This window comes from Lathyrus oleraceus, chromosome 7, assembly GCF_024323335.1.
Source record: "Lathyrus oleraceus cultivar Zhongwan6 chromosome 7, CAAS_Psat_ZW6_1.0, whole genome shotgun sequence".
Classification (NCBI taxonomy): domain Eukaryota; kingdom Viridiplantae; phylum Streptophyta; class Magnoliopsida; order Fabales; family Fabaceae; genus Lathyrus; species Lathyrus oleraceus.
Window position 1 is genome coordinate 122,472,733 of NC_066585.1, and position 18,271 is coordinate 122,491,003.

The window sequence follows — 18,271 nt, forward strand, 5'->3', positions numbered from 1 at the left end:
AGGCATCGAACCCGTGTTCGTAGGACCAGAAGTACCCTCATTTGTGTTAGTACTTGTATCGGGGCTTATAGAACCAACCATCCTGGTACGTCTCTTAGATATCCTTTCGTGGTTTCTAGTTATCGAACCACTCCTAAGCCTCATGCACTCTCACAAGTTTTTAGAAAAATCTTGAAAAACTAAAGTAAACAAAACGAATTTTTAAACATAATTTTGCAAGAATTCCCGCCGGATGTGCCAATTTGTTTACCGTGGAATTTGACAAACAACTGTCAGTCCTCCCACTACAGGGTTACTTGCATGACCGAATAGATTGGTCCTAGAACATACATGCAAAATATGTATGATTGTGATATGCAACATTTTCATAAACGTTTGAGAACCTTATTTTGTAATGATTCTTGAAATAAGTAAAGGTTTGAGATGTGAACTGTTTGATAAGTTTGGAAACACTTCGACTAACTATGGATGCAAGTTAAATGAACATGTTAAATAAAAGACTTTGATAAATAAAATGGTGTTTGAACATACAATTGCACTCGAATTCACTTTTTTCTCTCTTTGACACATATACTTTGAGCAAGTGAAATTTTCAGTAGTTTCAACACCCAGATTTCCCTAAGTTATAATCCCTATTTATTGAAAAATGAGATAACTGCTTCCCAACGGGTCTTTCTTCCTTTCTTGCCACGTTCTTGTCTGCATGCAAAACTACCTCCTGAGGTGCTTCCACAAGTCCCCTGTCTTGGATAAGGCTGAGCGACAATTATATATCATATTTCTTAATAATTTCTAGTCGGGTAGATCATTTCACTTTGCATGAATTTTCACTAAGTCCCCTGAACCATACAATGTACACATGGGCTTCGACTGACTTCTCAAACCAGTATTTGGGTGTCGACAAGCTTATTGGAAAAAACTATTGAACACCTTAAAAGAAGATATGTTGACCTCAATCTTCTCAACACTCTTTTCTTCACTTTACATCCCCGTTTTCCCTCTTCTGTCAAAATGACTCCACTATGTCATCGGAATTCCTCTTCGACGAGTCAAATCAACATCCACGTCATCACGTCGAAATCCTAGCTAACATTGTCAGAGTGCTAATCATGCAGTTCCACTCCACCCAACTGTAAAGGAGATCAACATTGTCAGTTCAAGATATCCATTTCATCAACTGCATTCATTTTTTGTTCCTGAACGAAACAAACCCTATAAAAAGAAATTAACTTTTAATAGTGAGAAGAAATTTTTCTTCTATGAACTCTCTCGATTCAATGTCTTTTTTTCCTAATTCTATGTGTGAACTTCAATCCAAACTCCCCTAAATCTAATAATGATATTGTTACATCCCTCTCATAACTCAAAGTCTCTACCTAAATAATTGGGAGTTGTGGAAAGAAATCATTAATTTTAATTAATGAAGACGAGTTTGTTCTCGTATGAGAGAGAGCATGTTGCTTGGATTTACTCTAATAATCAAGAGTGATTTTTATAAACTTGAAACAAACACAAAAACAATATTGTTTATTACATTCTCCAATTCTTGAAAAAAAGTAAATACATAGTCTGAAATTATTTTATTAAAAAAAATACTTTTACTTAATATTTTAATTTATAGACGGATTTTGTAAGGATAGACCTAAACTCAAAATTTTTAGAACTAGAACTAGTGAAACAAGATGACAAGGATGAAAATGGGGGTGTTGAACGAACACTTTAAATTTCCAGTACGGAATAAAAAAATGCGAAACGTCTCTAGCAAGTGACATTGCTACATTCGTGACAGCACGAAAAACTATTTCCGTTAGTATGTCCCTGCAAAAGATTAATGATTGGTTTTTTAAGGTAATATCACAATAAAACCGCGTCCGAGTTATTCGCAACAATGGGACCCACCTACAACGAATTTTAGAAAACATATTTTGTTAGACCGCAAAATTTGCGCGGGTATTGATGAGAGAGAGAGTTCAACAAAAAAAACTAACCCAACATCCTAAGATAGAGACAACGAGAGAGGGGGAAAAGACAGGAAGAAACAAAAACAAAAGAGAGAAAACCTGATGAAGATGATCGAAGAGATATTCCTCTAAGATCATCTCAGAAAAAGGCAGCATTACAAGAAAAAAAGCACAAAACTCTAATTATATTGATTATTATTATTATTATTCATCGTAATAATAATAATAATAATATCAATTAATTATTTGTTTATCTAGTTTCATACGATAAGTTGCTGCCTTTTTTCTTGATTCATTCAAGGTTGATCTCAATCCCCCCACTCCCCAGTCCCACCTGCATTGCATCGTTCTTGATATTTCCGATTTCGAGGAATTCCTTTTCGTTCGCGCGAGGTAATTCTATTCTTTCGGGTCTTTTTGTTTTTGATTTAAGAATCTAAAATGGATTGCTTGCTTATAAGGTTATTCTTTGTTGCTTCATTGTGGTTGTTTTTGTTTTGGACTTTTGGGTTGGGGTTGAAAAAGTTTGTTTATTTTGTTAATTGGTTATTTTTTTCAGCTCAAACCAAACAAACCAGTTTGTTGGGAATCATCTGAGAAGAAGATACTGAGCTTCGTTATGTGTTTGTTGAGGGAAAGGTTTTGAGGAAGATAAATTTGAAATATGAGAGACCCTGAAGTTGTTGTTATCTTTGGACCCAAGAGCTGCATTTGTTTTTGCTTTCCATTGTAGGATATACAAGTTTTGCTTACTTTATTAATTCTTTTCATCTCAAAAGCCTGAAGGGTTTCTCTATACAGATAAACCTGCCAAATTTTGAGCATATGATTTCGTATATCATATAGCTTTTGGCTTGTAAAGAGCGATACAAATTCGCGGCGGTGGCTGTTGCCTTCCTACTGCAATGGAATGCATATGCGATCGGTTTGGATTTTGGATCAGAATTTGTGTTGGGTTGATTTCTCTCTGGGGAGCTCAACGGTGTTGGTCGCTGAACGATGAAGGTGATTTTTCGTGATTTGTACTTTTACCGTTTACAATGAGAATTATGAGATGGAATGGAATGCATTTTTGTATGTTGATCTGTGATTGGAATGGAATTTGCAGGAATGGCTTTGTTGGAATTTCGGGTAAGAATAACTTATGATCCTTATGGTGCTCTGGGAAATTGGAATCCAAATGATTCCGACCCTTGCAAGTGGTTAGGTGTTCGTTGCGTTGATGGTAACGTGCAAACGCTGTAAGTTCCCTTTCGTGTTTTCCAGTTGACAGTAGCTTCCGTTTTGATTGAGGAAAATTTTGTGCTTATAGGATTTTCTGTCTTGTTATTTCTTGTAGAGACTTAAATGGACTATCATTGGAAGGGACATTAACTCCTCATCTTGGGAAACTTAATCACTTGAAGTCTATGTAAGGATTCTTCTTCGCAATCTTCCTCGGGAGTTTGAAAATCGAACACTTATATTCCATTTCAATTCTAATTATGTTATGCTCGCTTTTTTACTTTGAAATAGCGTGTTACGCAAGAACAATTTTTCTGGTGACATTCCCAAAGAACTTGGAGATCTAGACAATCTGGAGTTGTTGGATTTAAGGGAGAATAACTTGATTGGAAATATCCCTGCCGAAACCGGGAGGATGTTGTTAAAACAATTGTAAGTTAAATCTATCTATATATATATTAGCTTATCTATTTTGTGAGATTTCTCGGCATTACCTTAAATGATGTTTTGTTTATCTGTAGGTTGGTTCACGACAATAAATTTGAAGGTAGCGATTCTCAAGAGCTCGAGAACTTGGGACTGCCTTCTAAATCACTAGTTATCGAAAACTTTTCGTCTCCCCTGGCAAGTTTGTTTCAGTGCAAGAATAGAAAGTTTGCACACTGGTAAGCATGACTTCATTTTATGTATCATCCACTGGGATTGTATACTTCCCTTAGTTTATCGCGTAATCTAAATGGTTGACGAGATTTATTTTACGTTTTGGTGCGTGGTGCGAACAGCGTGTGGTATAGGGATCTCAAGCAATGGAACAAGGCAGAGTTTTTGGCAATTCCAATTAAAGGGGCACTTACAAGATACCTTAATGCCATGGCTCTGCCAATGTATGTTGACAACATTTGTTACAGATTTCAATCTCAATATGCACGTTTTTCGTTCTTTCATCATGTTCAACATTCTTAAATCGTTTGCTCTTGTTTGAAAGGTTCAAGCTAGGAAAGGCTTCCTCTCATGGCTTTGAAGAGAATTACTGTGCCGGTCTTCCTAGTGAGTATAGCGAGCTTTGATTGATTTGTGGCATGTGAAAAACTGAAGATTATATGCTTTTAATTGACTTTCAAAACATACGTTACATCATGTAGGTTCTGGCGGGTCGGAGATTGGCTCAAATTTATCAAATCTAGTCAGTTCTGCACGTCGTAGGTTGCTTGATCAGTCCAGTAACCTCGCAGCCGCACCTTATAGTGGTGGCCCCGTTATACAGATCAGTTATCTTCCAATTACCATAAGCAGCGGATCTTTTTCGGCTGTGCCAGATCTTAATAAGAAACAAAATCAGTCCCTTGCACCACCCGATTCACCTGCTGGTTCTCAAACAAGTGAACCAAATTCAGCTAATGGTGCTCCAAGAAAACTCTGGGAATATATTATTATCATCTCTGGTGTCGTTATCTTGGTCATTTTCATTGCGATCATGCTTTGCATCTTGCGAAAACGAGCTGCAAAAGCTATAAAGCCCTGGAAGACAGGAATAAGTGGACAGTTGCAAAAGGCATTTGTAACAGGTAATACTGCAATAAGTGAACTCCAAAGTCAGGTCGATGCGCACTTGAGTTAGAAATTCCTGTTATTAACTGTTATCTGCACTTATATGAAATGCAGGGGTCCCGAAGTTGAATCGATCAGAGTTGGAGACAGCATGCGAAGATTTCAGCAATATCATTAACAGTTTTGAGAAGTGCACCATATATAAAGGAACACTGTCTAGTGGAGTCGAGATTGCCGTTGATTCTACTATTGTTACATCTACTGAGGATTGGTCAAAGGGCATGGAGATAGCCTACAGGAGAAAGGTTTTCTTCCTTCTTACGACAATAGAAATGAAAACAATGAGTTTCAATTCAAACTTAACTGTAACTAATTTATCTGCTTACATGCTTTCAGATTGCTGCTCTATCCCGCGTCAACCATAAGAACTTTACCAATCTTATTGGTTACTGTGACGAAGACGAACCATTCACAAGGATGATGGTGTTTGAGTATGCTCCAAACGGAAGCTTATACGAGCATCTACATGGTAACTAACACTTTTTTACTTAAGTTTTTAAATTGAAAAACCGAAAATATAAGTGAATTAAACGCTCGAGTTCTTCGTAAAATAAAGAGAGTCGCGTTTTATTTGTCTCTTTATTTTTCAGTTAAGGACGTTGAACATCTTGATTGGAGTGCAAGGACGAGGGTTATCATGGGCACGGCGTATTGTCTTCATTACATGCACCATGATCTGAACCCACCAGTCTCTCATTCCAACCTTAACTCATTTTCAATATTGTTAACAGATGACTTTGCTGCTAAGGTAGATACACATTTCTATTCTCTTTCGTTCGCTTTTATCTTGTTATATGATCGATAACAACTCTCTTTTTTATTGCGCTCTATCAGATTTCAGAGATCAGTTTTGGCACTAATAGACTTCCTACCAGCACAACTGGAGACGAATCTAAGAAATCCGACGAATCTAAGAAATCCGAGTTACCTCCTCAACAAGGTCCTGAAACCGATGTCTATAACTTTGGAATAATGTTGCTGGAAATCATTTCTGGGAAACTACCTTATTCTGAAGAACAAGGTCATCTTGTGAACTGGGTAAGTTTCGAATTCGCGCGCCTCTCTTAGAAGAATTCTAGGTGAAACTTTATTCTTGAATGCCTCTTAATAAATAAAAATCTTAACCAATTTTAACAGGCTTCCGAGTTCTTGAATGATAAGCGAAACATCGGCTGTTTGATCGATCCAACGCTCGAGTCGTTCAAAGACAACGAACTTGATGTGATATGTGAGGTGATAAAAGAATGTGTTCAATCTGATCAAAGGTTAAGGCCAACAATGAAGGAAATAATTTGCAAATTGAGGGAAGTACTTAATATATCACCCGAGCAAGCCGTCCCGAGACTTTCTCCACTCTGGTGGGCCGAACTCGAAATCTTGTCGGTGGAGGCCACTTAAGTTTCTGTTCTGTAAACCAAAGCCTCTCGAACCCGAACCAATCCGACAGAGTATATATAGCTTTGTGATAATGCTATATGGTATTTGCAACTCAAAGTTAAAATTCTTTTCTTCTTTAATTCCATTTGTTCCTTTGGAAGTCCTTATGATTAAAACACCATAGCTATTCTTGTGTACCAAAGGATGTGTGTTAAGTTATTTTGCTGCAAGTGGGGTGTTGTACATTTGTACTTTTGTTGATGAAGCTTTGTTGCAAGTGGGGTGTTGGACATTTGTACTTTTGTTGATGAATCTTGAAATGTAAAAAAAAAATCTTGATATATTATATATTTCTATTGCTATCATCATCATGGTCCCAATGAAGCATGCAACTTCTTCTATACAAGTCCTTCAAATTTCAAATTCAATCATGAATGAAACTATTACATACCATGCCCTCTTCAAATCAAGAGATAGATACAAGGATTCAAAATATCTAAGTGGAATACAATACAAACAACATAAGTAAATGTTTCTTTATTAGAATCTATTCATACTAGGTGGTACACTTGAGCTAGATAGTCAATTCTCACTAGGCTCCACATGTAAATTTGTAGGGTCATGCTTCAACCAAACCTACGGTGTGTGTTCTTCAATAAGAAATATCGTCCAGCAATAGGTCACCCACTTGTAAGTGTGTAGGGCCAGTATAATGAAAGCTTGGGTGAGGTTTTCATTATTTTCACAACCAATCAATCTATTTTATGATTGAAACAAACGTGTCCATGAACATAGCCCTTTATGGAAAACTTTTGTTTTCTCTACTTTACATGCCGGTGGAAGAAAAAGATCTGAATTCTTAACCTGATTTGGTTTTATATACACCACAAACACACACATACTATGATAACCAACCAAGTTATAGTTGTGGCATGATGATTTTTCATTGCTTGCACAAAAGAATCAAAACAAATAAAATGCAGCATACAAGAACTAATGTGCCAAAACATAACATGTTTGTTTTATTGAGTATATTAAAATTGAATTGGCATTCATCTTACAACATTAGGACACACACAAAACAAAAAAACAGGACAATCCTGGAGAAAAAAGTAACATAAATTTAAGTACTATAAATACACAGCCTATAAAAACATTGAAAATAAAATACCCTTTTTATCTTATTATAGGTCATTCATTCTTCAGGTGTCTAAGTTCAGAGATTCAATGCTATCTGAATGTTTGTCAATGGCGGAATCAGAAAACGCGCGTTGTTGCAAAGTTTCATCTGGTGTATTTTGACATGAAGAACCTGCAGATTCTTCCATGGTTAAACTATGCAAAGCAGGCTTCAATTCAGTGTTTAAAAACCTATCATACTCAACTTTATCCCCTCCTTTTTTCTTCACTTCAACAACAACCAAAGACGGGGTTAACTCGAATACCTCAGCAGCGATACTCAACGGCCCTTTTACCCCTTCTCTTGAACCCTCGAAGCTAACCCTGCAATCTTTCTTCCTCACTTTGAAACTAACCAACTGAGCAACTTCCTCCAATTTCGTCATAATCTTTGACACCGACGCACCAGACACAAACCTTGCTTCGTCGCCCTTTTCCTCAAACAATCCAGAAAGATCAAAGCCTTGCGAAAACGATATAATGTCAAAAGCATTCAAACTCGCAGGCCTTGGCAATGAACCAAGCTGACGATTCTTCCTTCTATTCACAACCTCAGAATCCCATTCTGATTCTGATACCGATTCCAACGCTTCATCACGGTGTTCATCAATGTTTAGCACCTTCTTATCATCATTACCATCATTACCATTATTACCATCAAGACCAAGAGAATCAAGATTACAAACAACATCATCCTCAACATAAAACTTAATACGCTTAAAACCTATCTTAAACCAACGATTCTCCATAATCTCCGGAATCGAAATCCTAGTTTGAGGCTTAGTATCAAGAAGCCTAGTAAGAAGGTTAACAAGCTCAGGAGAAAACCATCTAGGACACCTAAAATCACCTTTATAAATCTTCTTATACATAACCATAACATTATTAGGATCATGAAAAGGTAAATAACCAGCCATTAAAACAAACAAAACAACACCACAAGACCAAATATCAACCTTACCACCATCATAACCTTTCCTAGACAAAACCTCAGGAGCAACATATGCAGGTGTACCACAAAAAGTATGAAACAACCCATCTTGCTTAATCTCATCCGACACAGCACTTAACCCAAAATCGGAAACTTTAAGGTTACCATTTTCATCAAGCAACAAATTCTCAGGCTTTATATCTCTATGAAAAACACCTCTAGCATGACAAAATTCAACCGCACATATTAACTGTTGAAAATATTTTCTCGCAACCTCTTCTTTCAACCTACCTTTAGCAACTTTATTGAAAAGCTCTCCACCTCGTACATATTCCATCACGAAGTAGATCTTTGTCTTTGTCGCCATGACTTCGAACAGCTGGACGATGTTGGGGTGGCGGACACGGCGGAGAATGGAGATTTCTCGTTTGATGTGTGAAACTAAACCACTTTTAAGGATTTTGTCTTTGCTTATGATCTTTATAGCTACTGCTTCACCGGTTTTGATGTTTTTAGCTAGGTGGACCTTGGCGAAGGTTCCATGGCCGAGGAGTTTTCCTAATTCGAAACGACCCAATAGAAGATTTGGGTTGTCTTTCTTGTTGAATGAGTTGTTCTTCTTGGGAGCTGCTACTACTGCCATGGATGGAGATGAGAGGTTTCTCTAGTTTCTTGTGATGGACATGAACCTCTCCATTCGAGTTTTTGATGCTATTGACTTTGGTGTATTTATTAGGTGTGTAAATTATTTGTTTTATATTTTATTTAATTTATTGTGATGTATAAATTATTGATAAATGATAATTCTAATTCATTATGGTTTTTTTGATGTGTGGTCTATTTTTCTTTTCTTTTTTTATAGTCGGTAGGTTTTTTTTTTCAATATGTGATTGTTGACTTGAGGTCTCATTCCGTATAGGTGAAATTTTTCCTTACAATATGAAAATACTAGATCGATCTAAAATATTATTATGGTGGCTATTGAGACTGACTACCATATGAAATGATGAATGACAAGAGGCAAAGTTGGTGAGGTGGCTTTCAAGATTGGGATTAAGTAAAAGCCATGATGTTGAACAAGGGCTTATATCACCCGCAGGTGCATTGGAAATCAGTGTCTCAAGGGGATTTAAATTCATTACAATTAGAAATCACACACTCACATGCATTAGAAATCACACACTCACATGCATTTGAAATCACACACTCACATGCATTTAGTGTGAATTTTGTAGGCTATTTATGCCATTTACAATTCCTTTCCAATCCATCTTTTGCTCACTTGTATTTTGATAATAAATGGGGAGAGTTTGAGTTTATTAAAAGAGTGTGGAGCTTGCATTAAAGAAGTGTTTGGAATAAAATTGATTAATATCATTTTTTATTTTATTTTGATGATAACAAATTCTTTAAAGAATAATTGAATACTCTAACATTTATTTAAATTTGCAGGATTATATCATTAAGAATAGAAGAAAAGTTTGAGGAATATGAATATGAAGTCAGACTCTCTGAAGATCATTTATGAAGATTTTGTCCCTGATGGAGATCCAGACTCTAAAGAAGTAAACTCTGAAGAAAGTCAACCTCTAGTAATCCAGACTCTGAAATTTCAGACGCCAAGATAAGGACTCTGACGTGATCAATCTCTAAAGAGTGAAGTCTAAAGAAAAACCAGCCTCTGAAGTAGAAGCTCTTCTACCAAGCCACTCTGACAGACTCAGAGACTTTTTGGTCACGTGAAGATTTAAGGAAAAATCTCTTCTTGGATGCCTGAGCCTCGACGAATAATTTCTCTTGCAGAAACGTGTTTTGTTGATGTGTCTAATAAAGTACAAAGCAAACCCAACATTTTGGTGAAAGTCCCCAACGTCTCTTTTCACTCTTCTATATTTAAATAGCATAAAGGCTGAAGAAGAAGATAACCAAACGCTAATACAACTTTTCTACAGACTTTGAAACTTGACAATCAAAGAGAAGCTACTTTGTTAATATTGTTAGACTTAGAACATCTTAACACTTGTATATTTTTAATAGTTCTTAAGTCTTAAAATCTTTCTAAGTTGTATTCTGTCTACACCTCTGATTGTATATCAAGTGTAGTTGTTATCCAAATCTCTTAATAGTTTATTATAGAGTCAGGAGTCTCTTGCTTTAGTGCTTGAGCAATTGAAGTCTTTAGCTTGTGTGTTAGAGGAAAGAAGTCTCAGATTTTTGTGTTTGAGCAAGGAAGTCTTTAGCTTGTAGGTTAGAGCAAGGAAGCACAAAATAGCAATTACAAGGAGATAATAATAACATAATAAAGAAAACAAACAAACAAAGTTAACATTCAAACGCAAATTGAACTAAGTTAGGTTTGACTTTCTCTTGCTTGGAGCATGTATTCCCCATCAGAGTCGCTAGCTTTCGCATCTCAAAAAATACGATCCCTCGCAATGATCGCGGAAAAATGATTCGAGCAGAGTCGCCACCGAACTTTATTTGTTCCAAAAAAGGAATAGAGAAATATCGATAAAACCTTTTAAAAATAGAATAATGGTCGTCACAACCATATTCGGGTTTGGGAGTCGATTACGCAGGGGAAAGGTATTAGTACCCCTCACGTCTGTTGTACTGGGAACCTTTTAGTCTAATTTGTGATTTGAATGTTAGCTAATGTTATTTGTTTTCTTCGAGAGATAAGAAAGATTGAAAAAAGAAATGAAAGGAAACCTCAAAAGGGAGAAAATGAAGGTTTTTTATGAGTGTGCTCGTCAAGATCTTACAATCTCGTGCCTACGTATCCTTATAGTGCAATAAGAAAATTAGAGCATTCGTAATTCAGGTAACTACAGTTTGTTGGTGTCTTTTAATGAACAACTGTTTAGATTGCATTCTAAAGGCTAAACATTGTCTTGTCTACTCTCGGCGGAGGCTTAAGCACTAGTTTGTTATGCGTGTTAGAATGGATTGAACAATGTTCTTTTTGAAAAGAGTTTTGATCACACGGGGGTGACAAGTTGGATTAATATGTTGGAAGTTTTATTTGAATGACGGTCACTCGGATAGTCGAGTAAGACAACTCTTATCCAAATAATCGAGGAGAGGAATCAAAGACTCTAGATCATCTCCCTTTCATTCTTAATTGCAAAAAGATTTGAATAGTTAAGGTGTTTTAAATGGATGACAAATACCCAAATGGTCGAGTAAGGCAACTCGCATCCAAGTATTCGGGAGGAGGAAATGAAGGCTCGAAACCATCTCTTTTTCATCTAATTTGTCATGAAAATGAGTTTGCATACGATTGATGTTTTTAGATAAACGACGAATACTCGAATGACTGAGTAAAGAAACTCATATTAGAGGAGAGGAATCGAAGGCTCTAAATCATATTCCTTTTTCATTTACTTTATTATGAAAATAGTTTGATTTAATTGGTTTAGAAAATTTTAAAAGAAATGACAATTGTTTGACTAATCGAGTAAGGGAACTCGTACCCAAACCATTGAGGAGAGGAGTCGAAGGCTCGAAACCATCCCTCTTTTCATTTTCGAGTAAAATGGTGTTTAATCGCAATTAGGTATTTTGAATTGATTTGGCTAAACTACCCGATGTTGGATCGAGATTTAAATGTGTGTTTACGATGAATTGAATTATAAAATGATTTTGAGATGGTTTTGAATCGAAGATATTAAATGAGCTTGGTTTGAAAATAATTGTGAAATTGTGATAGTGGAAGAAATCGATCAATATTTAATTATCAATTAATTGATTAAAATTTAATTAAACCACTTAATTAATATAATCAAAATTAATTATCAAAATTATTTTATTAAATTAAATATTCAAGATAATTAAAATTAATTATTAAAGTTAACTAATTTAAACTAATTTTAATTAATTAATCTAATTAAAACAAAGTCAGTTAAAAATATGATTGAAGCGAATTAATCACAATGTGCTCATAGCCGATTTGTACATAACGACAACAGAATCGAAGTGTCTTACGTAAGGATCGAAACACTGTGAAAATACCAAATGAATGTATCAAAATCTCAACGGCGTAACGACATAACATTGTCGAATCCGCGGATTAAAAAATACGATTTTAAACGTAACGAAGAGAAATGAATGGCACCAACAAGAATATTGTCATTTAGAGTATAGAGAGGGTGTCAAGATTTTTGGTAGACCTAATGTTCATAATAAAACCCAACACTTTTATTAAATTCACTTTTATAATAATAATATACAATAATAATGAAAATGAATAACATAAATAAACGATTTGACTTTCTTCTTTTCTCACCATTAAAACAGGTGTTTAGCTCTAAAAAAACAAAGTGCAAGCCAACATTAAAAATGATGGACAGATTTCATCCAACTCTTTTCTACTTCAAAATTTTATTACTTATCCCCACACATTCAAGCAATGAATCTAACATTAAATTCACTTTAAATCAAAATCAATCCCATAGTTTTATACTTCAGAGTAATAACAACACTGCAACAATCTCATAAACAAATACTGAAATCGAAAATTATGACCTCATTAACCAAAACACACTGCAAATGTACATTAAATGATAAGTAAAAAAAAACTCAATCAAATGGTTACCGAGATGCTGAATAGTTGACACGAATCAATAACAATGTTCATCGATACGACATACTCGCATAGAAGTGAAAACCCGAATCTTCAGATCGTTTAACCAACTTGCAAACGCCAGACGGATCCGTCAATTTTCTGTCAAACGAAACAATAATTTGGCACCAAAACAATAAACACAAGCAGCATCAAAAATTGAAATTTCACAACATATAATATGCTCCAGCTCGCGTATAGTTGCTCATTCATGCTGTTGCGGTTGTTGAAGGGGTGAGGCCATCGTATCTAAGTTGTTTGTTCATGAGTGTGTAATGTTGATTTCCACTTGTTTAGGCTAGATGTATCAAGTACTACATCATAAAAGGAGTGTTGAGTTTGATAGCAGGAATAATTCTGAGTTGTAACTTTGTTTATTCAACTCCATACATCGAAGGTTTGGCTTGAGAATTATGGCTTCCAAAGTAGTTTTTGAATGGATTTAATTCATCGACTAACAAAAAGTGACCATCATGTTTTTACTCACAACCCTGAGTTGGATGAAACGAAAAGGTTTGAGGGAGTCAAAATCTAAAGGCTGATGGATGTTTGGAGGTTTCATAAGAGTTTGTCGGATCCGAAGGGGTGATTTTCGGCGATTGTAAAAAGCAGAGACGATGAGTATGATTGTGAGGCAAGGTGGTTTGAAGGTCCGTGTGGGTGATGGTGGCGTATGGAGTGGTGATAGTGTTAGTTGAGATTTTCGACGTTAAAGTTAAAGTTGGATTAAATATAATGGGCAAAATAAATATTGTTTGTTTCAACTTCGACAAAAAAAAGGAATTGCTGTCGAAGAGGGAAATCTTGTCGAAAAGATTTTTGTGTTATACGGAAATGTTGGTTTTTAGACTTATAAATATTTCTGTTTAGACCGCAATTTTGACAGAAACAATATTGACGTTGTTTTTGAAGAAAGATTTTGAATTTTGAATAAGGATTATAACTATCTTTTGTCCTTATCCATTTATCTAAGAAGGACGTGTGTAAAGTTACGGCGAAGTGAAGACATGCAAGAAAAACTTGTCGTTTTCTGGAGGAAAGACCATTGATAGCAGTTATCTTTGATTTAGTATAAATAGGAGTCTTAGTGTATAGGGTTTTTGTGTGTTTAATTATTGTACAAATACTCATAAATTACTCAAAATATCTAAGTGTATATGAGAAATGAGATTATTGAGAATGTACGTGTGAATCACCTTCTTTTCATTTTAATTGAAATTGTTCGCAATTTATCCATTATTCCTACTTACTGCAATTTACTTTAAAGTTTTTTTATTGCAATTCCGTTACACATTTTGCATTCTACTCTTTTGAACTTTAAAACAACATTCTTAAATTATGAACATTGTCGAAGTGTTCATAATCTTTCAAAAGAAATATTTAACAAAAGCACATGTTCTAGGATTCACTAGTTGGTATGGTAAAATAAACCATTTTTTGGAGATCAGAGATTGTTTACCAATTTTCACTGTAAACAAATTGGCACGTCCAATGGGACCGTGCTATTATTAAAAACATTTTTTCTTTTAGATTTTTTTTGTGTATTTGTTCTTCATTTTACTATCTCTCTGACTTCGTTGCATGAGACTTAGAAGTGGCAAAATAGCCACAAACAACGAGGAAAGACTAGGAAGAGGATACGTAAGGAGGATGATGAATCAAAATCCACCAAATAGTCAAAATCCACCAAATAATGGAGAACCACCCCTGTCATCTCCGACAGGGGGAACTACAGTCACAAGATCTGTAACTGAACTTGTACTATCCACGACAAATACGACGCCTACGCAGTCGATTGCCTAAAGTGGACCCATTTTGTCTTATGTAGGGACACAAGATCCACCAGTGACTCCCTTTCCAGTGGAGAATAACATATTCAGGCCTTATATGCCTGGATTATCGATGCCTTTAAATGGTCGCGAACAGCCTTATGGCATGCCAACTTCGATGATGACAAGTTTGCACAATACAACATTAACGTTTACATAACCAGTGGTGAACATGATTTCGCCACTACAGGGATCTGGTTCAGCCATTAATGACATGGTTAGAATGAGTCAACCATTAGGGATGGGACTTCCCGTCAAAACGTCCAATCTTACCAACCATTTTGTGGCAGTAATAAGGCAGCAGGCAGACGAAAGTAACCATGAGATGATCCAAATGTTGGCGAACCAAATGAATACAATATTTAACCCTTTGATCCAAAACACTATCCAAACAAACCAACAGATGGCAACACAGATGATGCGCATTGCTGACTTCTTTGATGTTCCGCAACCTCCTCGACATCCCAGAGGGAGTGGGTGATAGAGAATCATGGGATGTCCTTCAAAGAAGATCCCACCATTAACCAAGTCCAAATAAACCAAAGAAACGTAACCTAGGCGAACGTGGTAAATCGGGGACTAGGAGTCGAAACCCCAGGGCCTGAGCCACCAATCCCAAGGGAAAGACAACCAAGGGTAGTGATAGTGAATAAGAATCAAGATGCTGATGAAGTCATACATCAAATTTGACGCGATGATATGTCGGCAGGCAATAACCTAGCAGTCATGGTCGAAAGAATCATGGCGCGAATGTTGACCATTATAGGCCATTTTACACATCACCATTGTCTGAATATATTCTACAGTCAGAATTACCCCTAGGTGGAAAGTCCCCAAGTTTACTAAGTTTTCTAGGGACACTAACGAGTCCATTATTGAACACATGTCTAGGTACCTAATAGAAGCATGGGAAATTACTAATAACGAGAACGTAAGGATAAAATATTTCCCCAAGATTTGGGTTGTCTTTCTTGTTGAATGAGTTATTCTTCTTGGGAGTTGCTACTACTGACATGGATGGAGATGAAAGGTTTTTTCTAGTTTCTTGAGATGGACATGAACCTCTCTGTTCGAGTTTTTGATGCTATTGACTTTGGTGTATATATTAAGTATGTAAATTATTTGTTTTACATTTTATTTAATTTGTTGTGATGTATAAATTATTGATAAATAATAATTCTAATTCATTATGGTTTTTTTTTGTTGTCTATTTTTCTACTTTTTTTTAATAGTTGGTAGGTTTTTTTTCTTTTTAATACGTGATTGTTGACTTGAGATCTCATTCTGTATAGGTGAAGTTTTTCCTTACAATAAGAAAATACGATCGATCTAAAATATTATTGTGGTGGCTATTGAGACTGACTACCATATGAAATGATGTATGACAAGAGGCAAAGTTGTTGAGGTGGCTTTCAAGATTGGGATTAAGTAAAAGCCATGATGTTGAAGAAGGGCTTATATCACCGGCAGGTGCTCTGGAAAACAATGTCTCATAAGGGGTACTTGTTTTGTGATAAAAAATTAGGGGAGACAGTGAGTTTATTAAAAGAGTGCAAAAAATGTTACGAATAAAATTGGTTAATACCATATTTTTTGAGTTTTGATGATAATAAATTTATTTATATAATAATCGGGTATTCTAACATCTATTCAACTTTGCATGATTATATCATTAAGAACAAATGAATAAAATCTTGAGGAAATTGAATTTGAATATCAGACTCTGGATTTGAAGATCACTTCTGAAGACTCTGCCTCTGATGGAGATTCAGACTTTGAAGAAAATAATTCTAAAGAAAGTCAGCCTCTGGTGATCCAGACTCTGAAGCTTTAGAAGTCAAGATGAGGAGTCTGATGTGGTCAGCCTTTGGTAATCCAAACTCTGAAGCTTCAGAAGTTAAGATGAGGACTCTGATGTGGTCAGCCTCTGGTGATCCAGACTCTGAAGCTTTAGAAGTCAAGATGAGGACTTTGATGTGGTCAGCCTCTTAAGAATGAAGTCTGAAGGAAAGTCAGCCTATGAAGTAGAAGCTCTTCTACCAAGGCAATTCTGATAGACTCATAAACTTTTTGATAACATGAAGATTTAAGAAAAAAATCTCTTTTTGGATGCCTGAGCCTCAACAGATAATTCATCTTGCAAAAAGGTGCTTTTTGATGTATCTAATCAAATAAAAAGCAAAACCAACCTTTTGGTGGAAGTATTTAACATATTTTTTCTCTCTTCTCTATTTAAGGAGCAAAAGGGCTGAAGAAGAAGATAACTAAGCGCTAATACAACTCTACTACAGACTCTGAAACTTGACAATCAAAGAGAAGCTACTTTTTCAATATTGTTAGACATAGAACATCTTAACACTTGTATATTTTTTAGAAGTTCTTAAGTCTTAGAGTCTTTCTAAGTTGTATTTTGTCTACATCTCTAATTATATATCAAGTTCAATTGTTATCCAAATCTCTTAACAGTTTATTATAGAGTTAGAAGTCTCTTACTTTAGTGCTTGAGCATTTAAAGTCTTTATCTTGTGTGCTAGAGCAATGAAGTCTCAGACCTGTGTGTTTAAGCAAGGAAGTCTTGAGCTTGTGGGCTTGAGAAAGGAAGTCTCAAACTTATGGGTTTAAGAAAACAAGTATATACTTGTGTGTGTAAGCAAATGGAGTCTCTTGCTTGTATGCTTGAGTATTTGTAATCAAATTTGGTTATATTGGAAATCCCTTGGAAGTAGAAGGAGACTAGACTACTCTCAGGTTGTGAGAGAAACCAAGATAAACTGCCTGTGTTCTTGCTTTTACTTTCTTGCTTCTATACTTAAATATCTGCTACTGTCAACTTTGATCATCCAAATCAAATTCTAATTCAAAATCTGATAAGGTCATTCAAAAGTCAAACTAGTTTTCTGAGTTAGACTCTAAATCTTGTGTTCAAACTATTATAAAGAACCTTCAAAAGCAGAAGCTAAAAAGGCTTAAAGAAGAAAAACCCAACACAATTCAACCCATTTCTTGTTTTTCTCTCCTAGAGATGGCATCAGAGCAAGATTTGTGCTAAACACTTAACAGTGGTGCAGAAAAGATTATGTCAGGTGAATCTGGATTTAGCGAGGTTACTCCTCTTGGTGATAATAATAATGATCAAAGTACATCTAAAAAGAATAACTATAATGCTAGACCTCCAACATTTAGTGGATATTCTACTGAACTTGAATTATGGAAGAGCAATATGTACACTCACATCTTAAGTCTTGATGATGAGCTATGAGATATCTTAAAAGATGACATTGATATTTAAGTCAATAGTGTTGAAATGGTCTCTGAGAAAAAAACTCTCACACCTGCTTAGAACAAGATCTAAAGAAAACACCATAGAGTGAGAGGCATTCTTGTATATACTTTGCCTCATTCTGAGTATATAAAGATCATTGACAACTCCACTGCCAAACCTATTTTTAAATCTCTATGTGCTACCTATGAAGGAAACCAACAAGTTCAAGAGGCCAAAGTAATCTTCTGGTTCAATAATATGAGTTGTTCAGAATGA

General features: G+C 35.5%; 2 protein-coding genes across 3 annotated transcripts; one reads left to right on the top strand and one right to left on the bottom strand.

Annotated features, from left to right (window-relative positions):
- Positions 1–1,873: 1,873 nt before the first annotated feature.
- Positions 1,874–6,535, top strand: LOC127100366 (protein MALE DISCOVERER 2). Of its 2 annotated transcripts, XM_051037508.1 has the most exons (15): positions 1,875–2,354; positions 2,521–2,690; positions 2,763–2,966; positions 3,070–3,202; positions 3,301–3,372; positions 3,477–3,617; positions 3,707–3,850; positions 3,968–4,069; positions 4,171–4,232; positions 4,328–4,750; positions 4,848–5,038; positions 5,130–5,262; positions 5,384–5,541; positions 5,628–5,831; positions 5,931–6,535. In XM_051037508.1, the coding sequence occupies exons 3-15, from the start codon at positions 2,867–2,869 to the stop codon at positions 6,189–6,191; spliced, it is 2,124 nt and encodes a 707-aa protein (XP_050893465.1). In that variant the 5' UTR covers positions 1,875–2,354; positions 2,521–2,690; positions 2,763–2,866; the 3' UTR covers positions 6,192–6,535. The 2 variants fall into 2 exon arrangements, with proteins under 2 accessions (XP_050893464.1, XP_050893465.1); XM_051037507.1 differs by having other exon boundaries at positions 1,874–2,354; positions 2,521–2,966.
- A 634-nt stretch (positions 6,536–7,169) lies between these two features.
- Positions 7,170–9,002, bottom strand: LOC127100367 (CBL-interacting serine/threonine-protein kinase 12). The gene has a single exon (XM_051037509.1). It carries the CDS (start codon positions 8,921–8,923, stop codon positions 7,373–7,375), a length of 1,551 nt encoding a protein of 516 aa, XP_050893466.1. The 5' UTR covers positions 8,924–9,002; the 3' UTR covers positions 7,170–7,372.
- Positions 9,003–18,271: the final 9,269 nt, after the last annotated feature.